This window comes from Myotis nattereri (assembly GCF_964212035.1).
Source record: "Myotis nattereri genome assembly, chromosome: 6".
In the NCBI taxonomy this organism is placed as follows: domain Eukaryota; kingdom Metazoa; phylum Chordata; class Mammalia; order Chiroptera; family Vespertilionidae; genus Myotis; species Myotis nattereri.
The window spans coordinates 61,920,015-61,944,668 of NC_138081.1; the positions used below are offsets into that span (position 1 = coordinate 61,920,015).

General features: G+C 38.0%; 1 protein-coding gene across 5 annotated transcripts in view; it reads left to right on the forward strand.

Annotated features, from left to right (window-relative positions):
• AFG1L (AFG1 like ATPase) overlaps positions 1-24,654 on the forward strand; it is a 163,895-nt gene that overhangs the window by 32,013 nt on the left and 107,228 nt on the right. For 3 of the 5 annotated variants that reach the window (XM_081093851.1, XM_081093852.1, XM_081093855.1), the window contains 4 exons: positions 497-548; positions 8,195-8,296; positions 9,861-9,991; positions 16,330-16,429. In XM_081093851.1, coding sequence (XP_080949977.1) covers positions 497-548; positions 8,195-8,296; positions 9,861-9,991; positions 16,330-16,429 — 385 coding nt within the window. Of the gene's footprint in view, positions 1-496; positions 553-8,194; positions 8,297-9,860; positions 9,992-16,329; positions 16,430-24,654 lie in introns of all 5 variants that reach the window. The other 2 variants (XM_081093853.1, XM_081093854.1) reach the window with 2 other exon arrangements.

Here is a 24,654-nt window from a genome sequence, read left to right on the forward strand (position 1 = left end):
TAGGTGTGTATCTGAGTCCTGGCAGGAAGCAGTTCACAGCAGATGTTTCAAATAAAGATCAAATCAAGAAACGACTTTGAGAGTCATGGGCAGGACAGGCCTAGGGCAGCAAATAAGGCTGGATATCATTTAGTTTTTCCAGAAAAATTCTTCTAATCTGTTGCTTGCTGAGAATGAGCCAGGCTGCCATTGTTTGGAGAGCTGGTTGGGAAAGAGGGGGAAGATTACATGGTTAGCAGATGGTATAGGAATGTAAACTTGCATGACTTCAGAGCCCCTGCTCTGGACCACTATGCATTTTGCCTCTTGTATTGAAACCTAAGTTAGATTTCCCAGCCTTTTACATCAAGTTTTTTTTGTTTGTTTGTTTTTTTTACTTATTGTGCATAATAGTCCATTTTAGCCCTGTATATATAGCACAGTTAGGAACACTATGTATATGATGATATTTAATGATTTCCATGTTAGAGATTTATAATTTGTTCTTAATTTGCAGCTTTTTTCAAGGAGCAAACCTCCAAAGGGCCTCTATGTTTATGGAGATGTTGGTAAGTGTGTTAAAACAAGTTTTGGGTGGTACAAACAGAAAGTTTCCCAGCTTTTGCTCAGAGATAACTCCCATTTCCATCCTTCAATCCTTCAATCCTTCAGTCCACTACCAGCAAGGGAGTAGGATGAGGTGAAGTAAAATAGGGGGAGGGAAGGGTAGGTATCTTAGTTTGCACTTTTACTTCTCAGAGGGTGTGCCTGTAGTGTAAGGCAGTGTTAGTTAGCATGTTAGGGTGCAAACATTATTCAATGAATAAAGTGAGTTCATCTTGGGGAAGGAAATCATCTATAGGTAGGTTATTAGATAATTCAGAATCCTGTTGCTCACTGCTATTTGACTCAGCTTAGGATATACTTTTTTAAAAAGCCGTTCTTTTTCACTTTTACTTTCCACTAATATTTCTACTCATAATGCAGACACTTATCCTCAATTTAGTTATTAGTGGGTACTCTTAATGCACGAGTGGTAAAACTTCCATGGGCTCTCATTTGTTTGTTTTGTTTTGTTGTTATTGTTAATCCTTACCCAAGGATATTTTCCCACTGATTTTTAGAGAGAGTGGAAGGGAGGGGGAGAGACACAGAGAGAAACATTGATTGGTTGCCTCCTGCACAAACCCCAACTGGGGCCTGGGATCTAGCCTGCAACAGAGGTACGTGCCCTTGACCAGAATCCAATCCATGACCCTTCAGTCCATGGGCCGAGGCTCTATCCTCTGAGCCAAATCAGCTAGGGCTTAGTCTCCCATTTCTGTACATTGGGCACAAAGACTCACATCTTCTTGGAAAATTTATGAGCAGTCACTTACCTTCTAGATTTTCCTAATCAACTAATGTCTTGCTTCTTCTCTGACTTCACCTGTTTTGCTGAAACAATCTGTTTTCTGCTTTCCATTTCCTTCAAACAAATCCTTCCTAAACCTCTCCCTGGTTACCCACATTCACTGATGTTATGAAGGTGGCTCTTACTTTCCCTGGCCTTATTGCTTGTCACTCATTTCTTATAGTGGGGTACTAAAAACTCTCACTTACATGTAATGGGACCAGTTTTGGTCCTAGACTGATAAACACGCTTCAGGTTTCCCTGTAACCATAACAAATTTGCATTATGGAGTGATGGCAGAAGTTAGTAATATATTTAGGACAAGAAATAAAATAGTTGAATAAATAGTTATAGTACCTTAAAGATAATACTTTAAGGGTTTAGCTTTTCATCTTGAAGAGGGTCCTCCTTTTTTTCTGATTTGTTTACAAATAATGCTAAATTCCTGTTTTACATTTACAGATTTAGTGAACCTAATAAAAAGAGAATTTAGTTCACAAAAGTGAATGATACAGATTGCCCCTAAAATTCTTCAAGTTCTTGAAACTTACAGTTAAAGAAAATGTGAAAGAAGCTCAGACTATTGTTCTCTTAGTTAAATATCTAACTGGTATTTTTTAGATCAAGGTATGCTTCCTTCGCAGTTAAAAAGCACTTTATACCAGGTGCATGGTCAGTGTTACATGTCAGTGCCTTTGGGCACTGCCAGCAAGTCAGCCTGTAGTCAGAACTCATTCTTTGCCTCTTTGGAGAACATGTCCTTCCTATGCCTTCACTTTCACAATCAGTCATTGCCAAAACCAGTATCTTTGTTTCTCCTGATACTTTAGCCACTTAACCATAAATGGAGATGGTTAGTAAAGCACAACTTCTTCTACTTCTGCAAAGGACTTAAAAAAAACTCATGAAAAGTTGTTGGATTTTAGTTTGAAAAACACAGCCATATTCTAATTGATTGAAGGGAAGTACAAAAACATAAATCATCTGAATGCTTGAAAGAATCAGAAAAGATGTGATCACATAGGATGTTCACATAGGCTGGGTATGGGGCAACCTTTGGTTAGGGACATTTTTATAATGTAAAGAGGAAAAGAGAAAGGGATTATGAAACAGGAAGTGAGATGAACATTTCAGTGGCTATACTCAGTTTAGTTTAGAACACTTACAGAAGGTGATCAGCGACAGGCCAGCTTCTCTGGCTGGGAGAAAAGCCTCCCAGTGCCTTCACAAGCTCTTATTCTTTAGTTTCCTTTTTTAAACTTGGGAAACAGGTTTACATTTTCAGAAGTGATGGGGAAGAGGGTGTCTGCTTCTTAGTGCCCCCTTCCCACTCCTTGTTCCTGTGCTTGGCTTGCCCTCTGTCATGCCTGCTTTCTTCGTAGACATGTTGAGATGATTGACTCTGGTAGACCACCCAATCCAGGGAACCCCAGTGGAGTTGCTATATAAATTGAAGGGATTATCATCATGGTTCAATTTTGAAACAAAACGTATTCATTAATAAAATGCTTAGCTCAACAGCAGGAAGGCCGGGGAGGGTGGGAGGGCAGGACGGGGGTGGGTAGGAGATCAACCAAAGGACTTGTATGCATGCATATAAGCATAACCAATGGACATAAGACACTGGGGGGTAGGGGAGGCCAGGGGATTGTCAAGGGCGGGGGAAAAAAAAGGAGACATATGTAATACTCTTTGTAATACTTTAAGCAATAAAAAAATAAAATAAAATGCTTAGCTCAAACCATACAGAGACCATAAGCTGCAGTAGTTTCTTGTGGCTTCATTCTTACCCTACAGCAAGGTTCCTGCTTCTGACTAACAAACAGACTGCACTTAATGATTGCTCTGGTATATGAGGAGATAATAAAAGTTCATTTTTGTTTATTAGTCCTTTTTCTGCTGACTCTTGGTTTAGCCTCACCTATTTCACATTGATAATTTCACTATTCAAAGGTAGGCTGGTAATAAGGTTAGGAGTTGGGAAGCAAAATTCTCCTGGATTTGGAGGCCACGATGGAGGCCACTACATATGTACAGCTCCTTCTCCAGGGAGTCGGCTGTGAAAAGGACACCATGGGTGCAGGGGGCTCTCGAGTAGTCATTTTTGTTTTCCTAACTATAGGTGTGAAAGTTAGAACATAAAAGAGTTTTAGGTTTTTACAAATTAGTCCCCTAGTAAGAATCTCCTCTTAAGAAATACACTGAGTGGCCAGATTATTATGACCACCCCATCAGTACTTCGTTGGGCCACCTTTTGACTTCAGTACTGCGGCGATTCTTCTTGGCATTGACTCCACGAGATGTTGAAAGGTGATGCGAGGAATCTGACACCATGCCTGATGAATAGCACAGTCCAGTTCTGTGAGATTTGATGGTTGTGGAACCAGCTGCCTGATGGCTCTTTTAACTTCGTCCCACAAATGCTCAATTGGATTGAGATCTGGTGATTGTGGGGGCTGCCTAAGCAAGGTAAAGTCTCCCTCATGTTCTTGAAAGCACTCCTGCACAATACGAGCACCGTGGCATGGCACATTGTCTTGTTGGAAAAAGCCATCTCCATTGGGATATGCCATCAACATGATAGGATGAACTTGATCATCAACGATACTTAGGTATGTTGTGCTATTCAGACATTTATAATGATCTGGCCCTCTAGCAACTTCAGCGCAAAATTAGAGCTAATTTTTCTACAAACGTCAGGTGGTCATAATAATCTGGCCACTCAGTATGTATATACAAGGTTTTATTTAGGATTCTGTAGAGATTAAAGCAAATTGTGAGGTCGGTAAAATGTACTGCAGATTTCGTCCCTACTTCTTTCCAACAGCTCTTGTCCTCATTCTTCCATTCACATGACAAATGTTTATTGAGCATCTGCCTTATATTGTTTCTGGAGATATAATTGTGAATAAAAACAGGCAGCCTTTGTTCACCCTAAGTTCACAAACTATTACAATGGCTTTGAAATGTTTTCGAACATGATCCAGAGTAAGCACTATATTTTACGCCCTGGCTCATTTAGTGCATATAGGTGAAAATTGGAAGGCAAAGCACTAGTGCCCGCTCGCGTGCACGCGCACACACACATACACACACACCCCTACACGCCTGAAAAATAGTTCCATGAAAGAAAACTTACCCTTACATGTGATATATTTTGATATTTTCTATTTTATTGCCCTGAGAGGTAATATTTTGCAAAACTATAGTATAAATATCACAACCAGGATATTGACATCGATACAGTTCATGGATCTCATTCAAATTTCTCCAGTTTTACTTGTATTCATGTATGTGTACAATTTATCACCTGTGTAGTTTCATGTATCTACCACCATAGTCAAGATACTGAACAGTTCTGTTTCTACAAGAATCCCTGTGTTGTCCATAATTTCCAGAGATATGATACATACAACAACTGGAAATTGTTTATCTTATAGTTTTCTGATGGCCATTCTTTGCCTCACAACATGGAGTATCACCCTACATAGGAGTAGCTAGTCTTCAGCCAAAGACTCAAGAGTACTCACATGTTGGTTTCAGGAGCTCTTTTCATTATATAGCTTCCTCCTCTCTGGTGCTTTGCCTTGAAATTTTCACCTATGTTGGACTCCTATAATTCTGAAGTTTCTTAATCCAATTTAGCGAGACCTCGGTGATTTACCTGGATTCCCCCATGTCCTCACCAACATAAAACTGGTATATCATTGGTGTTTTAATTTGTATTTTTTATATTTCAGTTGGAGTTAAACTTTAAAAAATGTATTTAAAGCTATTTATATATTTTGTTGTGCTGCGCCAGCACAGCCAAGGGTGATCCTGAGTGGGGGAGGTGGGGGGTGGGCGGGGGGGAGGATTGAGAAAAGACAGACAAGAGAATGAAAGCTGGGTCTCGGTGGGACACTGCTCCCTGATGAGGAGACAGTGCCAGCGCCCACAAGCCGTGTCTTTATTTTATAGCAGATGCCACGAGGCAAAGTAGGGGCGTGATCAAGTTGTTTACAGCATTCTCGTGAGTTCCAACCCTACTCAACTACATGCACCTGAACTCTAGCACAAGGCACATGGGGCCACGTGTTCGGACCCATAGATTCAAGCTTACAACCATAGCTGTTGGCTGTAATTGTGCTGGGAGGGCCCTGCCCTCCAGCTGGGACTTGCACGTGGCAATGAGAGGACCCTGTCCTTTCATTAGTCCGAGGCTTGAACCTGGCCAAAACACTACCCGCGCCCCACATTTTGTGTGTTATTTGAATACTCATGTTCTGTGCACTTGATCATCTTTCCCTACCCCCCTTGTTAATTCTGTATTGCTCAGTCTCTTTCAGTTGGAGTGGGGCGAGGGGAGTCCATTGAAGTAGCTGAACTAGGGGAGGAATTTAGTGGTTGGTTTAATTGTGAAATAAAGTAATGATCTGATTCAGCCATGGGTAGAGAGGAGAGATTAAATAATATTTTAGGGATCTCTCTCTCCTTCCTTCCCTTTCTCTTCTTCATCGCTTGGTTCTGGTTTTCTCTTGTTGGCTTCATTCTTGGTAATAATTTTTTGATGTTATAGGAAAGAAGGCTCCTGGGATCTTCTAGGTTGCTCTCTTAAAAGGAGAAGGGATGATTCTTATTCTTGGAATCCATATTAACTCCTACCACAAAACATTACCTAACTGGGTGATATGCTCACGGCAGGGTCAATCACAGTGTGTAGGGTAGTGGAGTATTTTTATTGGTCCACCTTGTGATTGATACTCTCATCATAGAATCATACTAAGTAGAGAAGTTTCCAGAAGGAATAGCTTTAGGACAAAAAGTTCATTGTAGTTTGTAAGAGCTCTTTATATCTTAAAAGATATATAAGGTTAAACCACCAAGTTCCATGAGGGCATGGATTTTTGTGAAGTTTGTTCACTGTGATATCCTAAACACCTAGAAAAGGACCTCACACATGGTAGGCATTCAGTAAAAATATATTGATTAAATGAATAAAGACAATAATTTTACTTATGGTGAATTTTATATTTAGAAAGTTGAATTGCATGTACCCTAATCTATCAGTCCTTTTCTTTTATGATTTCTGTTACTTTCAGAAACTTTTAATATGATGGTCACATTATATTTTAAGCCCATTTTTTAGAGTTAGCACAAAGGTCACTTCAAATATATGTTGTTCGCATTTGTGGTTAGATAATTCATGACTTTTTTTTCTCGACCTGTCAGTATACTGTGCTTTATGCAGCAGGATTTGAAACTTTATTGATTTACTCTTTTAGGTAAATATAATGACTTAAAATCTGCTGCCACTCACTATATCAAGAGATATTGTACTGGATATTTTTGCAAAGAATTACTTTTCAGTCTGAATGGTTTCTTTATTAAAAATCTCTTTGACAGCCCAGCTTGCCTGGCTTAGTGGTTGAATGTCGACCTATGAACCAGGAGGTCAGGGTTTGATTCCCTGTCAGGGCACATGCCTGGGTTGCGAGCTCGATTCCCACCCGGGGGCTTGCAGGAGGCAGCCAATCAATGATTCTCTCTCATCATTGATGTTTTTTTTTCTCTCTCTCCCTCTCCTTTCCTCTCTGAAATCGATAAAAATATAATTTTAAAAATCTCTTTAACAAATCGTATTTTCATATACAAAAACTTTCTGGCAATTCAAACAGCATGGGCCCAAAGTTATCTATGGAATGGAGCAATCTCCTCCACGCCCCCATTTAAAACTCAGATCTCACTTCCTGAGCTGCAGCTCTTAGGCGGAGATCATTGTGGGGGGGAGGAGAACACGGTGGGGGGAAGGGGAATGGAGAACTCAGAAGGATAAGAGACAGGGCCAGCATCCCTGGCCCTGGCCTGCAAGGAATGCTTGGTGTGAACCAAGCTTGAGCTCTGCCTTTCTGTGCAGTGGTTGGCAAACTGCGGCTCTTTGGCTCTTTGGCCCCTTGCGTGTGGCTCTTCCACAAAATACCACGTGCGGGCACGCATGTACAGTGCGATTGAAACTTTGTGGCCCTTGCGCAGAAGTCGGTATTTTGTGGAAGAGCCACACTCAAGGGGCCAAAGAGCCGCATGTGGCTCGCGAGCCGCAGTTTGCCGACCACTGTAGGGAATAGGCTTTCTGTGCCTATTTAAAGGCCCAGTGTTAAAGGCCCAGGCCATTGACTCTTCAATTATTAATGCAATCATAGTGATGAAAAGTTCCAGAGTGTTGAAAATTACATAATTTAATTATAAGATTTGACTATCAGAATTTCTTCAAGTAGATCTCATTTTGCAAGACCTATATTCTCAGATTTTTGAAAAAGTATTATATACCTGGCAATCCTCCAGCTCTAAACTACATCTATTTCTTTTCAGTATTTATGTTAGATGTTAATCTTTATTTTCTTATTTTTCATGTTTGAATTTTCCTAAAGTGCCCAAGATAGTTTCTCACACTTAGTAATGGCCCAATAAATATTTCATTAATAAAATTATTTTATTCATACTGGTACATTTTGAAAGAGAAACTGGAGATGAAGAATTTGTAAATTATGCCAGTTTATAAACATAGTTTTCAGGGGCAAATAGCCCTCTAATATTAACTAATTTATATTATTTATATAAATACATATATATATTTAATAATATATCCTAAAAACAGGATTTTAACAGAAAAGAATAATATTTTATCTTTTGCTGGTTTAACATAAAAAATAAACACTTCTTAAAAAAAAAAGTAACATAGCCTTAATCTTTCCAGTAGAAGAGTGTGGTTTCATTATCCGAAAGCTAATGAACAATCATTAGAGCAATCAGTAACACTGTTTAATAGTATCCTTTTTTTTTAAGGTACAGGGAAAACAATGGTGATGGACATGTTTTATACTTATGTGGAAATGAAGAGGAAAAAACGGGTTCATTTTCATGGTTTCATGCTAGATGTTCACAAAAGTAAGTTAACTATCTGGAAAAAGCAGTGGTTTTTAAGTGGGCAAACACTACAAAATAATTTTCCTCATCTTTTGAAATTCTGAACTTTTTAATACTTAAAAATATATTTTTGCTTTTAAAGTAAGATTTTATTTGTTTTGTGCTATATTGAAACAATAGTATTGTGTCCAGAGTTGGTCCTAAAGATATATCAGTACTTCCAAATATGAGAACAGGGGTTACTATATGAAGGTTAGGCATTTTTTCTTTCTGCTAAGGATCAATAAGAAATGTGAAAGCCTCACCTGTTTCAAAAAGTTATTCTTTACAACTCAGCCATAAGAAAAGATGAAATATTGCCCTTTGTGACAACATGGTTGGGTCTTGAGAGCAGTATCACACTAAGCAAAGTAAGTCACATGGAAAAGGACAAGAACCATATGGTTTCACTCATATATGGAATATACTAGTAAAACAGAAAGCCACAAACAAGCAAAACAAACTCATAGACAGACAATAGTATGGTGTTTACCAGAGGGGAAGGTGGGTAGGGCGAGGTCAAAGAAGGTAAAGAGTGTCAAATATATGGTGATGGAAGGGGACTAGACTTTGGCTGGTGAGCATACTATGCAATGTACAGGTGACGTATTATAGAATTGTACACTTGAGTTTTAAATAATGTTATTGCGTAGTGCCACTCCAATAAATTTAACTGAAAATGAAGTTATTCTTGATTAGATCATTTCCACTGTGCCACCTTAGCATGTAGGCATGCAGTTTGTACTTGTATGTATGCTTTATTGCTTTGTCTGTGTTCTTCTATTATCTCATTTTTGCATTGTCTATCAGCTACATTGTAACCTCCCCAGGGCAGGAACATTGTGTTTTTCTTAGAATACTTTCAGCATTTAGTACACATATAATACATGAAATGGGACTGGCTCTAGTGTATCAGGCTGGAGACAAGAACATTCTGATTAGATATGCTAGACATAGGGCAGGACTATCTCCTCAGTGCACATCCCTGAGATTCTCAGGATTAAGATTGATTTTTTGGTCCATCTATTTACCATCTAGTCATCTAGTCATCTCCAAAGTGATTGAAGAATAGAGATAGAATGATTACAAATATCCTTATAATCATGGGAATATAATATGTGAGCAACTTGTTTTTTTAAAACATATTTTATTAATTTTTTACAGAAAGGAAGGGAGAGGGATAGAGAGTTAGAAACATTGATGAGAAAGAAACATCGATCAGCTGTCTCCCGCACACCCCCTACTGGGGATGTGCCCACAACCAAGGTACATGCCCTTGACCGGAATCAAACCTGGGACCCTTGAGTCTGCAGGCTGATGCTCTATCCACTGAGACAAACCGGTTAGGGCGTGAGCAATTTATTTTGAGGTAGAGAAAATGCAACTAATTTCAATGATCATGCTTGTGGTTATATATGATTATATGTGGACTTTAAACTGATGTTTACACTAAAGTTTCATTTATTTAGATTTAAAAATGTTATAGTTATCTGAAATGTACTATTAATACAGTATTTGATTTTGTATTTAATTTCACCTGTTTAAGGAATACACCGCCTTAAACAGAGTTTGCCAAAAAGGAAACCAGGATTCATGGCTAAATCATATGATCCAATAGCTCCTATAGCTGAAGAAATCAGCGACGAAGCATGTCTCTTATGTTTCGATGAATTTCAGGTAAGGTAGAAATGCTTCTAGATGTAGAATGGTATACTGAATGAAGTGTGAAGATTTATGATCTGTTCCCGATTTTAACATTCTATAAAATAAAAGCCTAATATGCTAACTGTCTGGTTGTCTGGTCATCTATTCAACCAACCAAAGCATAATATGCTAATGATATGCTAAGGCCGCTCAACTGCTTACTATGATGTGCACTGACCACTGGGGGTAGATACTCCAACTGGTAGGTTAGCTTGCTGCTGGGGTCTGGCCAATCTGGGCTGAGTTGGACAGGTGGGACATGCCCCGGAGCCCTCCCGTGGTCCCTCCCTGGCTGGCCAACCTCCCACATCCCTCCCCAGCCCTGATTGTGCACCGGTGGAGTCCCTTACCTTGGCTTGCCCTCTCACAATATGGACTCCTCAGAGGATGTTGGAGAGCCAGTTTCGGCCCGATTCTGCAGGCCAGGTCGAGGGACCCCACTGGTGCACAAATTCGTACACTGGACCTCTAGTTGTTTTATGAATTGATTTGAATTATCTCTTATGACTTTAATATTACTATCTGGTTCAGGGGTCAGCACACCCACCTCAGCTTGCTGAGGGCAAATCTGGCCATCAGCTTTTATAAGGCCAGTGAGAAAAGAATAGTTTTTATATTTTTAAAATGTATTATAATTTATTTTAAATATATTATAAAATATATTTTTATATTTTATATTTTTAAATTATATTTTTAAATATAAAAAATATTTCAAAAGAAAAAGAAAATTCAACACAGCCCATTTGGCTTGCAAAGCCTAAAATATTCACTGTTCAGCCTTTTATAGGAAAAGTTTGCCCACCCTGATACTCTAGTCAGTGAATCCACATCCCCCTTCCCCCCTCCCCCACACACACACCATGATGGAGATAGTGTAATGATTACAACATAATGTCTTTAAAGGTGTTTAAGGTTTTTTAAAAAATGTTTTTATTTGATCCACATATCTCACAACTTACATATGATGAAGGGAGAGAATTGTCTTAAACTTTTAAATTTCTTCTAGTTTTAGGATTCTTTGAAATTGTGACTCTAAATTGGTAGTGAGTTATTTCCTGATCTTTATTTCTTACTAGAGTACCGATGCACAAAATTCATGCAAGAGTAAGCCTTCCTTCCCCTGGCTGCCAGCACTGGCTTCCCTCCGGCACCTGGGACCCAGGCTTCCCTTGCAGCTCTGGCTTGGTCCAGAAGGTTGTCCAGAAGGATGTCTGGAAGGACATCTGGTCTAATTAGCACATTACGCTTTTATTATTATAGATGAAAGCAAATATGGGATAAAGGCAAACACCAAGTCTTATGCTTATTATGTATCCTATGCCATCCCAGTGTAATAGTAGTAGTCGGAGTAGTAGTAATAATCGATACTTTAGACTAAGAATTACTTTCTCTTTAGCAGACTTCTTTCTTTAGTAGTTCTGAAGCATAATACTGTAGTTGATTTTTCTATAATGCTTATCATAAGAACAACTGATCATTGGAATGAAAACAGGAAAATCCACAAGTACTGAATATAAACTTAAAATAGAGCTTCACACCAAAGCTTTTGAAAAATATTTCTGGAGCTGAGTGCAGAAACTCCTGTGTCTGATTGCCTAGAATAAAGGCCCATTGACCTTTTCAAGCTAACATTTGTGTGTACCTACTCTTAGGTAGACGCTGGGTGATTCACACAACTCCTTTCATATTTGTGATGAAGTGAGGGAATTGCCCTAGTTAAATTTTAAACTTTCTTTCACTAAAAACTTGGGTTAGTGGAAATATGTTGTAGCCAGGATGCCTTTATCCCAAATGAGTCAACTCAATCCACATAGCTAACAGCAATCTTGATTTATGATAGAGGAGTAAGAGGAATTTTAGCTATGTGTGGTGTTGCACTGAACCATCTGGGGAAGAGGAATCTTCATTTCTTTCTCCCTTTAGTCATTTTAAGACAGCCTGGCATCTACCCTTTGTACAGAGGTCTTCAAAAGAAAGGCTTATGGAAAAGAGCTGTTCCCCTGGTACTCTGAAGAGGCATACTAAGTACACCAATGTGCTATTTCAGGAAGAGAAGGGCATCATATAGTTGGCAAAGTAGCATCGGGTTAACAGTTATGCTGCCTTCAGCAACAGGTCAGTGAAGAGTCACTGAAGGCCTCTCACATGATTTATCATTACGAGTCTCCTTAAATGACCTCTAAATAAAATTGAATTGGCACAGTTAAATTTTTGATTAAGGTACTGAAGTTAAAAATTCTTTAAGTATATTAATATCCAACCTTTGTTAAATGATTTTTGGCTCACAAAGTATTTTCATATCTTTACTTCATTTAATTCTGTAAAGTAGTTATTGTTACTATCTTCATCATATAGATGAGGAATGTAAAACATTAGAATTTCATAGGTAGCATCTACAAATCGTTAACTTAAAAATGTAAATTTTAAACAATCAGAGAAATGATTGGTATATTGAAGTAGTCCCCCAACTAAGTCCCACTTCCTTTATATATTATAACAGCCCACATTTTTTTTCCTGTCAATGTTTTGAATTATCTTAACACTTTTGTCTAATATAACAAGTATCTCATTGTTTTACTGCATATTACTTTAAGTAGTAATGGTTGAATTTTTTCCATGTTTGTTTACTTACTAATTAAAAGCCATCTTTTATGACTATCTGTTTGAGGCAATGCCCATTTATTTATTAGAATGTTTCATTTTATTATATATATTCTGTAATATTAGCTACTATGTACTTAGTACTTGTGCCTATGTTATTGTGCTCTATCATTACATTTACAGCTAAAATTCTATATAGCTCTACATAAATAATAAGGAATTGTACTAGCATAAATACCATACATAGGTAATAGTCCTGGTTACCATTTATTGAAAATTTACTATATGTATCATAACAATTTTGCATTGCATTGATGAGGAAATTATGTATCAGAGAGATTAAGTTACTTGTCCAATGTTGAAGAGCTGGAAACTCAGTTTGAATATATCATTAGTATTTTTAGTCACTGGTCGTAACAGCTATATTATATGTTTTTCTTGGTATATGATATCTTCTATTATGTTTTTAAATGTATAGATCTAGAGCTGGGTGGGTTTTTAGTAGATATTTTTAAAGTTAGAACCTAAAAATTATCCATAAGCCTATTAAGCCTAATACAATACGTTACTGATTTACTAGAAAAGATTTTTTTAGGTATTTTAACCTTAATGACAGTATATCTACAAACACCACTTCACTTTTAAAATTGAATCCTATTAGTAGTCTTGATTTTTAACTAGTTATTCTCAACCTTTAGTTGGTGTTATTTAATGTAATATTTATTTTAGTGGGAAGCTGAATGAATTATTGCTGCTTAAAAACAAGAATATGTTCTTTCTTTTTTATGCTCTTGAATTTAAGGCATTTTAAAGACTGTTATGATAGCATTCAGATTGTATCTGCAGAATATATTCCTCATTAGTTTGGTCATCTTTACTTGTGGTGTCAGATACACTATTTTTATTTTGTTTGAGAATTTGTCTAGATAGATTGTTTTTATGTGTTTTTGTTGCTAAAATAAAAGAATAGGTTTTCTTTAAGATTTTCTTTAGGGACTTCTTTATGCCTTCATTGAATATTTATATTTCTTATTAAACTGTTTCTGAAAAATGATTCTGAAGATAATCAAAATACGAAAGGAAAGCGATTTTTAAACATGTTATTTCTTCCTGTCTTTAGGGACACTGGATAGATGTTTTACTAATATGTTTTTGGTTTTTTTTTAAAAAAGATTTCCAATGAGCAGAATATCATGCAAAATTCTCCTCTATAGCTATCAATATCATTTTAAAAATAGTTTTGACCGTTTTTATAAAACAGGAAAGCTATTAAAAACTGTTAATAAAAAAATAGGTGCTTATTTTTGTGCTAATACTAATTACTGATAATGCATGCTTATGTTTGTCAGTCATTGCATGGCACTGTACCAATCAGAGGATTGACTGAGACTCAAGCACTTACACATGTAAATTAACCGTTAGATTTTTTTTTTTCCTTTTTTACTTAAGTGAGTCATAATGGAAAGCAACTCTAGGTCATAAAAAATCTTTTCTCTTTAATGCCAATGAAATGTCTCCACTCCCTGTATTAGCAGACTACCCTTATTGGTAATCTGTAGCCTTCTCTTTTGTTCCTGGTAGTAATGAAATGCTGGGTGCTGAAAAAGCCTGCTCTTCAAGAATGTGTGGCCAGTTGTCTTCTGTTCACTTATACTGTAAAATTACTGTTCCCCGGCAAAGCTGAAAAGAAAGGGGACAAGATCAAAAGAGTATACATTGGCACCCGGCTGCACCAAGTGACTCCTGCTTTCTTAATTAGCCACAGCTTCTCCAAGTGAATTTACTCCGATACAGCAAAAACACTGAAATACAGAAACAACATATGATAATTCAACCACAAATCTTTATTGTTTGCTTTTTCCAGCCTCCCATTGAAACCTTTGCACAGTGCTATAAACTAAATGTCCCTTCATTTTTCTGAATGTTAGGGCACAAAAGCTATTTTAAATGTTTTCAAAAACACCAGTGAGATAGGCAGATGATGATTTTTATTCTCTAAAATTGGGTAACTTTTCATTGGTATTCTTTTTAAAAGTCAGTGTATTGGGAATCCAATTTAAACATGCAGTTGCTTCTAAAATTTGCTAGCTTGTTCTGTCCTCTCATCAGAAATGCCACTGGTATTTAAGCCTTTGAAAAGGGCCTTCTCTGTGAGTGTTTTTGCGGAAGCAAAATTTGACAGTGATCCTAAGCTCCAAATTAATTAATGTGGTATCAGCACCACTTTCCTTTTCATTTTAATCACCACTTTGTAAGTTCCTGAAGTCTTTTTAATATAAGAACCATCAGTAGGTTTTTGGTTAATATTTTAAAGTTACAGTTTGAGACAGAAAAGAAAGATCTGTGCATCCCCATATCCTGGCCTTGTTTTGTTTTGTTCAGGTGGGAAGGAAAGAATTATACTTTTGAGTAAGATACCAGCTGTAAAGAGAAAGTGACTGGGAGCTGTCCAGGCCAGGCTGTTAGTTGTGTTAGAACCAGTTAGTTGTTTACTTTTAGTATTTTGAACTAATTTGAAAGAATTCCATTAGTTTCTATGTGCTCTGACATGATTTAAAAATAACATATACATATTGATATATATTGTGTGATATATTTTATGAACATAAAACAAGTTTTAGTGAGATTATCTAAAGTGTGTTATTAAAGAAAGATCATAACATTGCTATATCAAGAGTATCTAAAACCCATGTTGTATTTAAAAGGGAAGGTATGATCATTAATATCAGCCTTCCCTATACATTTTTTTTAAAGTCAACTTCCTTTCCTCCTTAATTTCTGTATTTCTATGTGATTTTTAAAAGCATTAAAAAAAGTCATTATTAAGCTTATTTGTTAATTGTGGATTAAAAATAATTTTAAAAAAGATCATTAGTTATATGTATCTCTGTATTTAGATTAAATAATTTTATATGTGTTCTGCACTTTTTGTTTTGTCAGAAGTTTTTTTTTTTAAAAAATACTGTATTAACCATTCTTATAAGTTGTTATTTTAAAAACATTTTTTGTAAAAGGAATATTTGTGTTTATGAAGGTTAGCAGAGGCTGGCTGTGCTGGAAGTGACTGCAGTGCCTTTTGATTATTCATGGACAGTAATAGAAGGCACTTAAAAAGAACAATGAAATTGCTTATTTTTGTGATGGGCCATCTGTTGAATTGTTTTGTGCAACAATTGCACAATAGTATCTATGTCATATCATTCTATTTTCAACAGCAGCTGATTATGTCTCACTGGCTACTTGTCCTTATTTCTAAAGTTCCATGACCATTTAAAGGCACCTTTTGAGGGACCTTTGCCACAAAGGTACTAGAAATCTCAGCTTGTGTATGTCTCTCTCTTTTTTATTTTTATTTTTTGGAGAAGGGGGCTGTGATGGAAGTAGGAAAAGGGAGTTGGTCATGTTAGTTCTAATTAATTAGACTTCGTAAATGTTTAGTACAATTATCTATGATTTTCACCTGTAGTTCTATAAAAGAAGTTAATAAAGAACCATTTGACAATTTGTGTAGAAATGATAAGCTTGCAAAATAGAAAAGTTAAAAGACTACTATACAGTTTTTCATGCTTTTAATTATCTACTCTTTTCTTCATGATGATAATTAGAATTTTTCTCTTGGAATTCACTTTCATCCTTAAAAAAAAAGTCTTTAGCAAATTTGTTAGAGCAGAAGTGAAATGAAAATAAAACAAATGTGCTGTTGTCCATAGGTCACTGACATTGCTGATGCCATGATTCTGAAACAGCTTTTTGAAAATCTGTTCAAAAATGGGGTCGTCGTTGTGGCAACATCCAACAGGCCACCAGAAGGTAAAAACAAAACATTGTGCTAATCTCATCCAATTAGATGGGAACTAACAAGCTTTTAAAAATCCATAATTTTGTACTTATTTAACTATGTGAATAAATCTGATGACTTTGCTTATCATTAATTTCATAATTGACTTATTCTGAAAAACCAGTGAGTATTTGTATTTTTTTAATCCTCCCTTAAGGATATTTTTCCATTGATTTTTAGAGAGAGTAGCAGAGAGAGGGAAAGACAGAGAAATATGGATGTGAGAGAAACACATTGATTGGTTGCCTCCTGCACTTGCCCCAACAAGGGCCCTGGCCCGGCGAGGAGCCTGCAACCAAGGTACATGCCCTTGACTGGACTCGAACCTGGAACCCTTTGGTCTGCAGGCTGAGGCTCTATCCACTGAGCCAAACTGGCTAGGGCTCAGTATTTGTATTTGAAAAATGTTTATATTCCTTGCATGCTAAATCCAGGTGATCTGTTGTGTTTGATTCACCTGCTGTTTTTCTAAGAATTAGTTATGCCCTATGTGCATGTAAAAAAATGCAATCCTTTTTTTAACTGCTTTTTATGGATCATAAAAGAAACTCATTGAAATGGAAGGCAAAATTCCTAATTAAATTTTAGAAAAGAAATTGAAGTTCACTTGCATAAGTAGTTTCTAATACTTCATATATCATTTCTCAAAAAGCACTGTGGTTTACTAGGAAATTATTTAAGAAGTAAAATACAAGTAATATTTAAATAAAACCAAGTTTAAAATCTTGTTTTATTTGGGTCACCATGTGGTCAGTTGAAGGTCTAAGGAACCCCAAATAATATTTTATACATTCTTTTTATTTTATTTTATTTTTTAAGCAAGGCAAACATCTTTATTCCTGCAGGAGGGTGTACACGCACAGGGTCTGGCAGCACGCACAGTGAGTGGGTGGTCTGCTTGGGCTTTTATGCCTGACACATGTCATCTGTCCCTCACTCTTGATCGGTGAGGCTCACACTCTTTTTTTTTTTTTTTTTAAATATATTTTATTGATTTTTTACAGAGAGGAAGGGAGAGGGATAGAGAGTTAGAAATATCGATGAGAGAGAAACATTGATCAGCCGCCTCCTGCATACCCCCTACTGGGGATGTGCCCACAACCAAGGTACATGCCCTTGACCGGAATTGAACCTGGGACCCTTCAGTCCACAGGCCGACGCTCTATCCGCTGAGCCAAACCAGCTATGGCAAGGCTCACACTCTTGTGTGATTGGCTAATTTAAAGGAAAAAGAGTGCCAAGTCATGTGAGCCAAAATTATTTTATACACTAGAGGCCCAGTGCACAGGTAAGGTCCCTAATGGCTGCCGGTGGGGCCTCTCTTCCCTTCTCCCAGCTGTCTGCCACTGCTGCCCGCAGCTGTAGGGAGAGGTCAAGGGTGGTTGGCTGGCCAGCCCCGTCCCCTGGTCAAACTCCCAGTTGAAGGGACAAATGCATATTAGGCTTTTATTATATAGGATTCTTAACGTTAACAGCTTTCTGCCTGGAATGGTTTTCTTCCAGATATCTGCAAGACCAGGTTCTTACCTCCTTCAGGTCTTTGCTGAAAAGCTACTTTGCCAATAAGCCTAGACTTATCCCCTTATTTGAATCTACAATCCTCCCCTTTTTTCTGGTACTGCTTCTCCTTGTCTGCTCTACTTTTTTCCCGTAGCACTTATGGACCCAGAGTATAATTTACTTATTATATTTCTAGTTTATTGTCTGTCCCTTTACAGGACACAAAAGCTTTTGTGAGGGCAGTGACTTATTTCTTCTGTTCCCAGATGTATTTTAAGCACTTAAGCAGGCTATCGATGGATTTCAGCAAATAGCCTTAGAATGAGTTTTGAATGAATGCATGCTTTAAAAGGATCTCTCTGGCTACCGTACTGAGAATAGACTGTGGGGATGACGTTTCAAGGTTGGAAGTAAAGAGACTACTTAGGAGATGATTGCCACAATCCTGAGGGGGAAGATGGAGCAGGGCAGGCGGAGGGAGTGGCCAGACTCTGGATGTATTTTGTAGGCAGAGCCAAAAGGATTTACTGATGGAATGAATGGAGGGTGTGGAAAAAATAAAAGAGGGAGGTTGGGATTAATGACTCAAGGCTTTGGCCCGAGCAACTGGAAGGATGAAATGGCGGTTTACTGAGATAGTGAAGACCACAGGAGAAGCGGATTTGGGTAGGGAGGTGGAAGTGAGGGCTTCTGTGATGGTGAGGCAGATGCATATGTGTTTGGATTTCAATGGAGATGTTTGGACTGGAAACGTAAGTGTGGATTCATCGGTAGTAAAGGAAGCTGGAAACAGCAGCCAGTGAGGTGGGAGAACCCAGGGAGTGTCAAGCCAGGAAAGGGAAAGTGGTACAAAAAGGAGGGCTGATGACGTTTGTTAAAATGCTGCTAGGAGCGAGGAGGTGAAAGTGAGGTGGAGAATTGGCTATGGGAATTGATAATATGGAGTTTATTAGCAAATCTGAAAAGAGCAATGTAATCGTTTGTTGTTTTGTTTTAAATAAGCATGTCACATTGATGCCGTATTAAATTTTTAGTCTGCTAATACACCCATGTCTTACTTTGTGAACTGCTGTCAAACTAGGTCTCTCCCCTTTGTATAGTTGATTTTCCTTCCTATTACATTTCATCTTATTAGTTTATCTGCATTGTTCCATTGAATTGAATTTATGTTGATAGCTTTTGAAATATGATTTTATCAAATTATATTTAGTTATTCCTACTAACTAAATATTATAAACTTGGTAATAACACTTCTATATCTTTAGCCATTAATTAAAATGCATAAATAAGATAGAACCAAATTAAGACCCCTGTAGTATACCACTAGAGTCCTTTTAGGGAGATATCAATTAATTTTAGGGTGATATAAAGAAATAAACTAATTAATACTTTTGGATTCAGTTATTCACACAATTATAGTTATAACTAATCTGTTATACTACAAGAGGATTATGAATGATTTTGTCAGATCATTTCTTAAAATCCATATAAGGCCTGGCTTGCATGGCTCAGTGATTGAGCATCAGACCAGGAGGTTATGGTTTGATTCCCAGTCAGGGCACATGCCTAGGTTGCAGGCTCAATCCCTCATGCAGGAGGCAGCTGATCAATGATTCTCTCCCTCTCCCTTCCTTTCTGAAATTAAAAATATATATATTTAAAAATCCATATAAGATTATGTGTAGAATTCTTGTGATTTATTGTTGTAGGAATCCTATGAGCCAAATCAGTGAGTTTTTAATATTAGATCATCTATCTAGGTGGGAGCCAGGGTTGACTCTATTCTAGCTGAATTGTTTACCTAACACTGTCATCAGAATTGCCTTTAGATATTCAGAGAGAAGCTTTGTTAATAAATAACAAGGTGACAGAACAAGCTTGCTGCCCCTTTAGCTCCCTACCCCCATCAAAGACTAATGAGAACAAAATTGCACTTGGCTCTCAGGCTTTTGTACTGTGGTAAACCGGGGAAGGACAACCACAAGGAGAGGTTATGGAGCACCCTGTAGCGCAGAGCTTTGTAGGAACAGAGTTACAGGCGCACCAAGGCAGCGTGCAGAAATCCAAGGTGGAGGCAACCTTGTGGAGACGACTGAAATTCAAGATGCAGAATTGCAAAAATTGGTCATTAGTCACAAACTTAAAGAAAGTCATTGATATATATAAAAGCCTAAGTGACCGGCCATGACATGCAATGATCACCTGGGGGCAGATGCTCAACACAGGAGCTGCCGAGCGACAGCAACTTTGCAGAATGCCCTCTCGCACTCCGGGACCCCTTGGGGGATGTCAGACTGCTGGCTTCGGCCCGAATTCCACAGGCCAGGCTGAGAGACCTCACCTGCCAGAGGGACTCCGCTCATTCTGCAGGCACCCTCCGAGCCCTGGCGACACCCCAGGTGCTGCTGGCCGGGAAGGGACTGGGGGAGGTTGGCTCCAGGGTGTGTCCAGCCCATCTTTCTCAGTTCTACTCTGCTGGCCACTTTCTAATTAATTTCCTTTCAATGTGCACAAATCTGTGCACCTGGCCTCTAGTTTGTAAATATAAACCGTAGAAGAAACACTTGTTATACATCAATTTTTTTAGCCACAGCAGCCAAATGATCATAAATGTCTGAATATTTTAATATAAAGATGGCATATATTTATATATAAATAAATACATATTTATATATGGATATAATTTTAAATAATATATAATATAAATAAGATGGCATATCTATATAAATAATATATAGAAATAATTTTATGAGTGAAGAAATGAGACTCAGATTAAGTGTGGATGTAGGAAAAGTCAAAACTGTCAGATAAAGAATGGATCCGTGATTGTCAAGCTGGAGTGGGGAGGTGTTTGACTTCAAAGGGGCAACATAGGAGAATTTTCGGGGGTGATGGAACTGTTTTGCATCCAGTTGTGGTGGTGGTCTCATGTGTTAAAACCAATGCAATTGTATACCCCCAAAACGTTAATTTTACTGTATATAAATAAAAACAAATCACATGGATAGTGAGTGGAAGAACAGGGGCTTAACCTGGGTTTGTGACTCTATTAACACATTGTTCTTTATCTTTCCTCCTTTTTGGTCATCACTGATCGTTGTTTTCCCTGTCCCAGATAGAGAGTGCCCCCTTTTCCAGCCATCAAAATGCAACTAACTTTTTTTTTTAGGTCACAGATTTTAGTGTAGTGGCCTAGATACGTTGTTATTATTTTTAAATAACATTTACTTATTCTCCGAATGTTACAAGAGGCAGAGGAAGAGCTTTCCTGGCAGAGGGTTGAAGCAAAGCCCAGTGGCAGGAGAGAGCATGACTCACTGGAGAAACTGAAATGTAGCTGGTTGGCTGGAGTGGGAGGAAGGAGGAGGGGGATGCAGTGAGGTACAGGATGCATCTGGCATAGTGGGAGCTAGACCACAGAAAGTACTCATAAGCACTTCGAATTTTATTCTAAGAGAAATGAGAAGCCATTGAAGTGCTTTAAGCAGGGACTGATGCGATTGGAGTTGGAAATATCACTCTGGTTATAGTGTGGAGATGGGCTTCGGGATGGGGTGCAGTGATTGGTAGATTCAGGGAGACATTAGGTGGCTATGGCATACACTGGGCAGGAAATGGTGATAGCGTGGCATAAGGCAGTGATTCTCAACTGGGGGCTCTTTTGCCCACCAGGGCATATTTGACAGTGTTTGAGACAGTTTTAGTTGTCACAAGTAGGCGATGCAGGCAGTGGGTGCTGTTACCGGCATCCAGTAGGTGGAGGCCAAGAATTCTGCCAAAAATCCTGTAATGTATGGGGCTTCCTCCCACAACAAAGAATTATCTAGCCAAAAATGTAAGTAGTGCCAAGGTTGAGAAACCCTGCTATAAGGTGATGTCAATGGATATGGAGGGGAAAGATTTGAAAGATATTTAAGAGGTAAAATGGATAACACCTGGTTATAGGCTGGATTTTTTTAATGAGAAAAAAGGCAAATAACAGTATTGAAAACATGAAATGGAGAGACACACCATGTTCATGAACTGGAAAATTCCATTTTATGTAGATGTTGATTTTCCTCAAACTGATATATAGATTCAGTGGGTTCCAGTCAAATCTCAAAGGTTTATAACTGGTGGACTTGACAAGCTGATTCTAAAATCTACTACTGCCGAAACCGGTTTGGCTCAGTGGATAGAGCGTCGGCTTGCGGACTGAAGGGTCCCAGGTTCGATTCCGGTCAAGGGCATGTACCTGGGTTGCGGGCACATCCCCAGTAGGAGATGTGCGGGAGGCAGCTGATCGATGTTTCTCTCTCATCGATGTTTCTGGCTCTCTATCTCTCTCCCTTCCTCTCTGTAAAAAATCAATAAAATATATTAAAAATAAAATAAAATAAAATAAAATCTACTAGTATATGGAAGAGCAAGGACCAAGAATAGATCTTAGGGAATCAAACACACGGGGTTGATATAGTGGGACAAAATAGAAAAATAAATTGTGGTATATTCAAATGATCACTCTATATAGCTGCACACATTCATTTGGACAAATCTCAGACACATAATACTGAGTGAAAAAGCAAGTCACAGAAGAATAAACGTGGGGTGATTCCACTTATATAAAACTCAAAAACATGTAAAACCAATACAAACATGTAATAACATAACAAAGCAAAGCCAGAGAATGATGAAGACAACAGTGTTTTCTCTGGCAGGGAGGGGCACAGCAGGGACATCAAAGGAAATGGTATCCATTTCTCAAGTGAGGGGGTGGGGGTGTTGTTTCTCTGTATCTCCTATTTAATTAAAAAACAAAAAACAAGATATCTGGGAGGGTGAGTATTAAAGCAGAGGAGGAAACAGGCAGTCTGCCAATGCTTATGTATAGCACAAAGTGCCAGGCACACCATGTTCCTAACGCAGTTAAAAATTAGTAATAGCCTGGTTGGCATGGCTTAGTAGTTGAGCATCGACCTATGAACCAGGTTTGATTCCTGGTCAGGGCACTAGCCCAAGTTGTTAGCTCAATCCTCAATCTGCAGGAGGCAGATGACCAATGATCCTGTCTCTAACATTCTAATATTAGAATGTTCAAGAATAATCCTATATTACTTAGATTCTATCAGGCAACAATGCTGTGTGATCCTTCCTTAAGCCAGCATATCCATAGTGAATAAAAGACTGGATATCACTAGAAAGTTGACTAACTATTATGCATACACACACACACACACACACACACACACACTACAGAGTGGGGTAGAAGGTTTATAGTTTTGAGTACATGAAACAGAGTTTATTCTTGTAATATTAATTATTAATTATTGTATTATTTTCCATATGAATAATTGCAGACCGAGTTTTGCCCCAACCTGTATAATTTATCATATTAATACTTATAGGGAGAAAAAAAAATCAGTGGTGTTCACCATAAAAGCTGAAAGAGCATTTGGCATAATTTAACACCTTTTTAAAAAATGCATATTTTTAAAATTGATTTCAGAGAGGAAGAGAGATATAGAAACATCAGTGATGAGAGAGAATCACTGATCGGCAGCCTTCTGCACTCCCCACACTGGGGATTAAGCCCACAACCTAGGCAGATGCCCTGACTGGGAATCAAACCGTGACTTCCTGGTTCATAGGTCTATGCTAAACTACTGAGCCACGCCAGCCAAGCAACACCTTTTTTTTTTTTTTAATTAAATCTTTATTGTTCAGATTATTACATTTGTTCCTCTTTTTCCCCCCCATAACTCCCCTCCTCCCAGTTCCCGCCCCACCCTCCATCCTCACTCCCCACCCACTGTCCTCATCCATAGGTGCACGATTTTTGTCCAGTCTCTTCCCGCATCTCCCACACCCCTTTCCCCCCCAAGAATAGTCAGTTCATTCCCTTTCTATGTCCCTGATTCTATTATAATCACCAGTTCATTCTGTTCATCAGATTATTTATTCACTTGATTCTTAGATTCACTTGTTGATAGATGCATATTTGTTGTTCATAATTTGTATCTTTACCTTTTTCTTCCTCTTCCTCTTCTTAAAGGATACCTTTCAGCATTTCATATAATCCTGGTTTGGTGGTGATGAACTCCTTTAGCTTTTCCTTATCTGTGAAGCTCTTTATCTGACCTTCAATTCTGAATGATAGCTTTGCTGGATAAAGTAATCTTGGTTGTAGGTTCTTGGTATTCATCACTTTGAATATTTCTTGCCACTCCCTTCTGGCCTGCAAAGTTTCTGTTGAGAAATCAGCTGACAGTCATATGGGTATTCCCTTGTAGGTAACTGAGTTTCTTTCTCTTGCTGCTTTTAAGATTCTCTCTTTATCTTTTGCTCTTGGCATTTTAATGATGATGTGTCTTGGTGTGGTCCTCTTTGGATTCCTTTTGTTTGGGGTTCTCCGCGCTTCTTGGACCTGTAAGTCCATTTCTTTCACCAGGTGGGGGAAGTTTTCTGTCATTATTTCTTCAAATAGGTTTTCAATATCTTGCTCTCTCTCATCTTCTGGCACCCCTATAATTCTGATGTTGGTACGCTTGAAGCTGTCCCAGAGGCTCCTTACACTATCCTTGCATTTTTGGATTCTTTTTTCATTTTGCTTTTCCGGTTGGGTGTTTTTTGCTTCCTCGCATTTCAAATCATTGACTTGATTCTTGCGCTCCTCTGGTCTGCTGTCGGGAGTCTGTATAATATTCGTTATTTCAGCCCG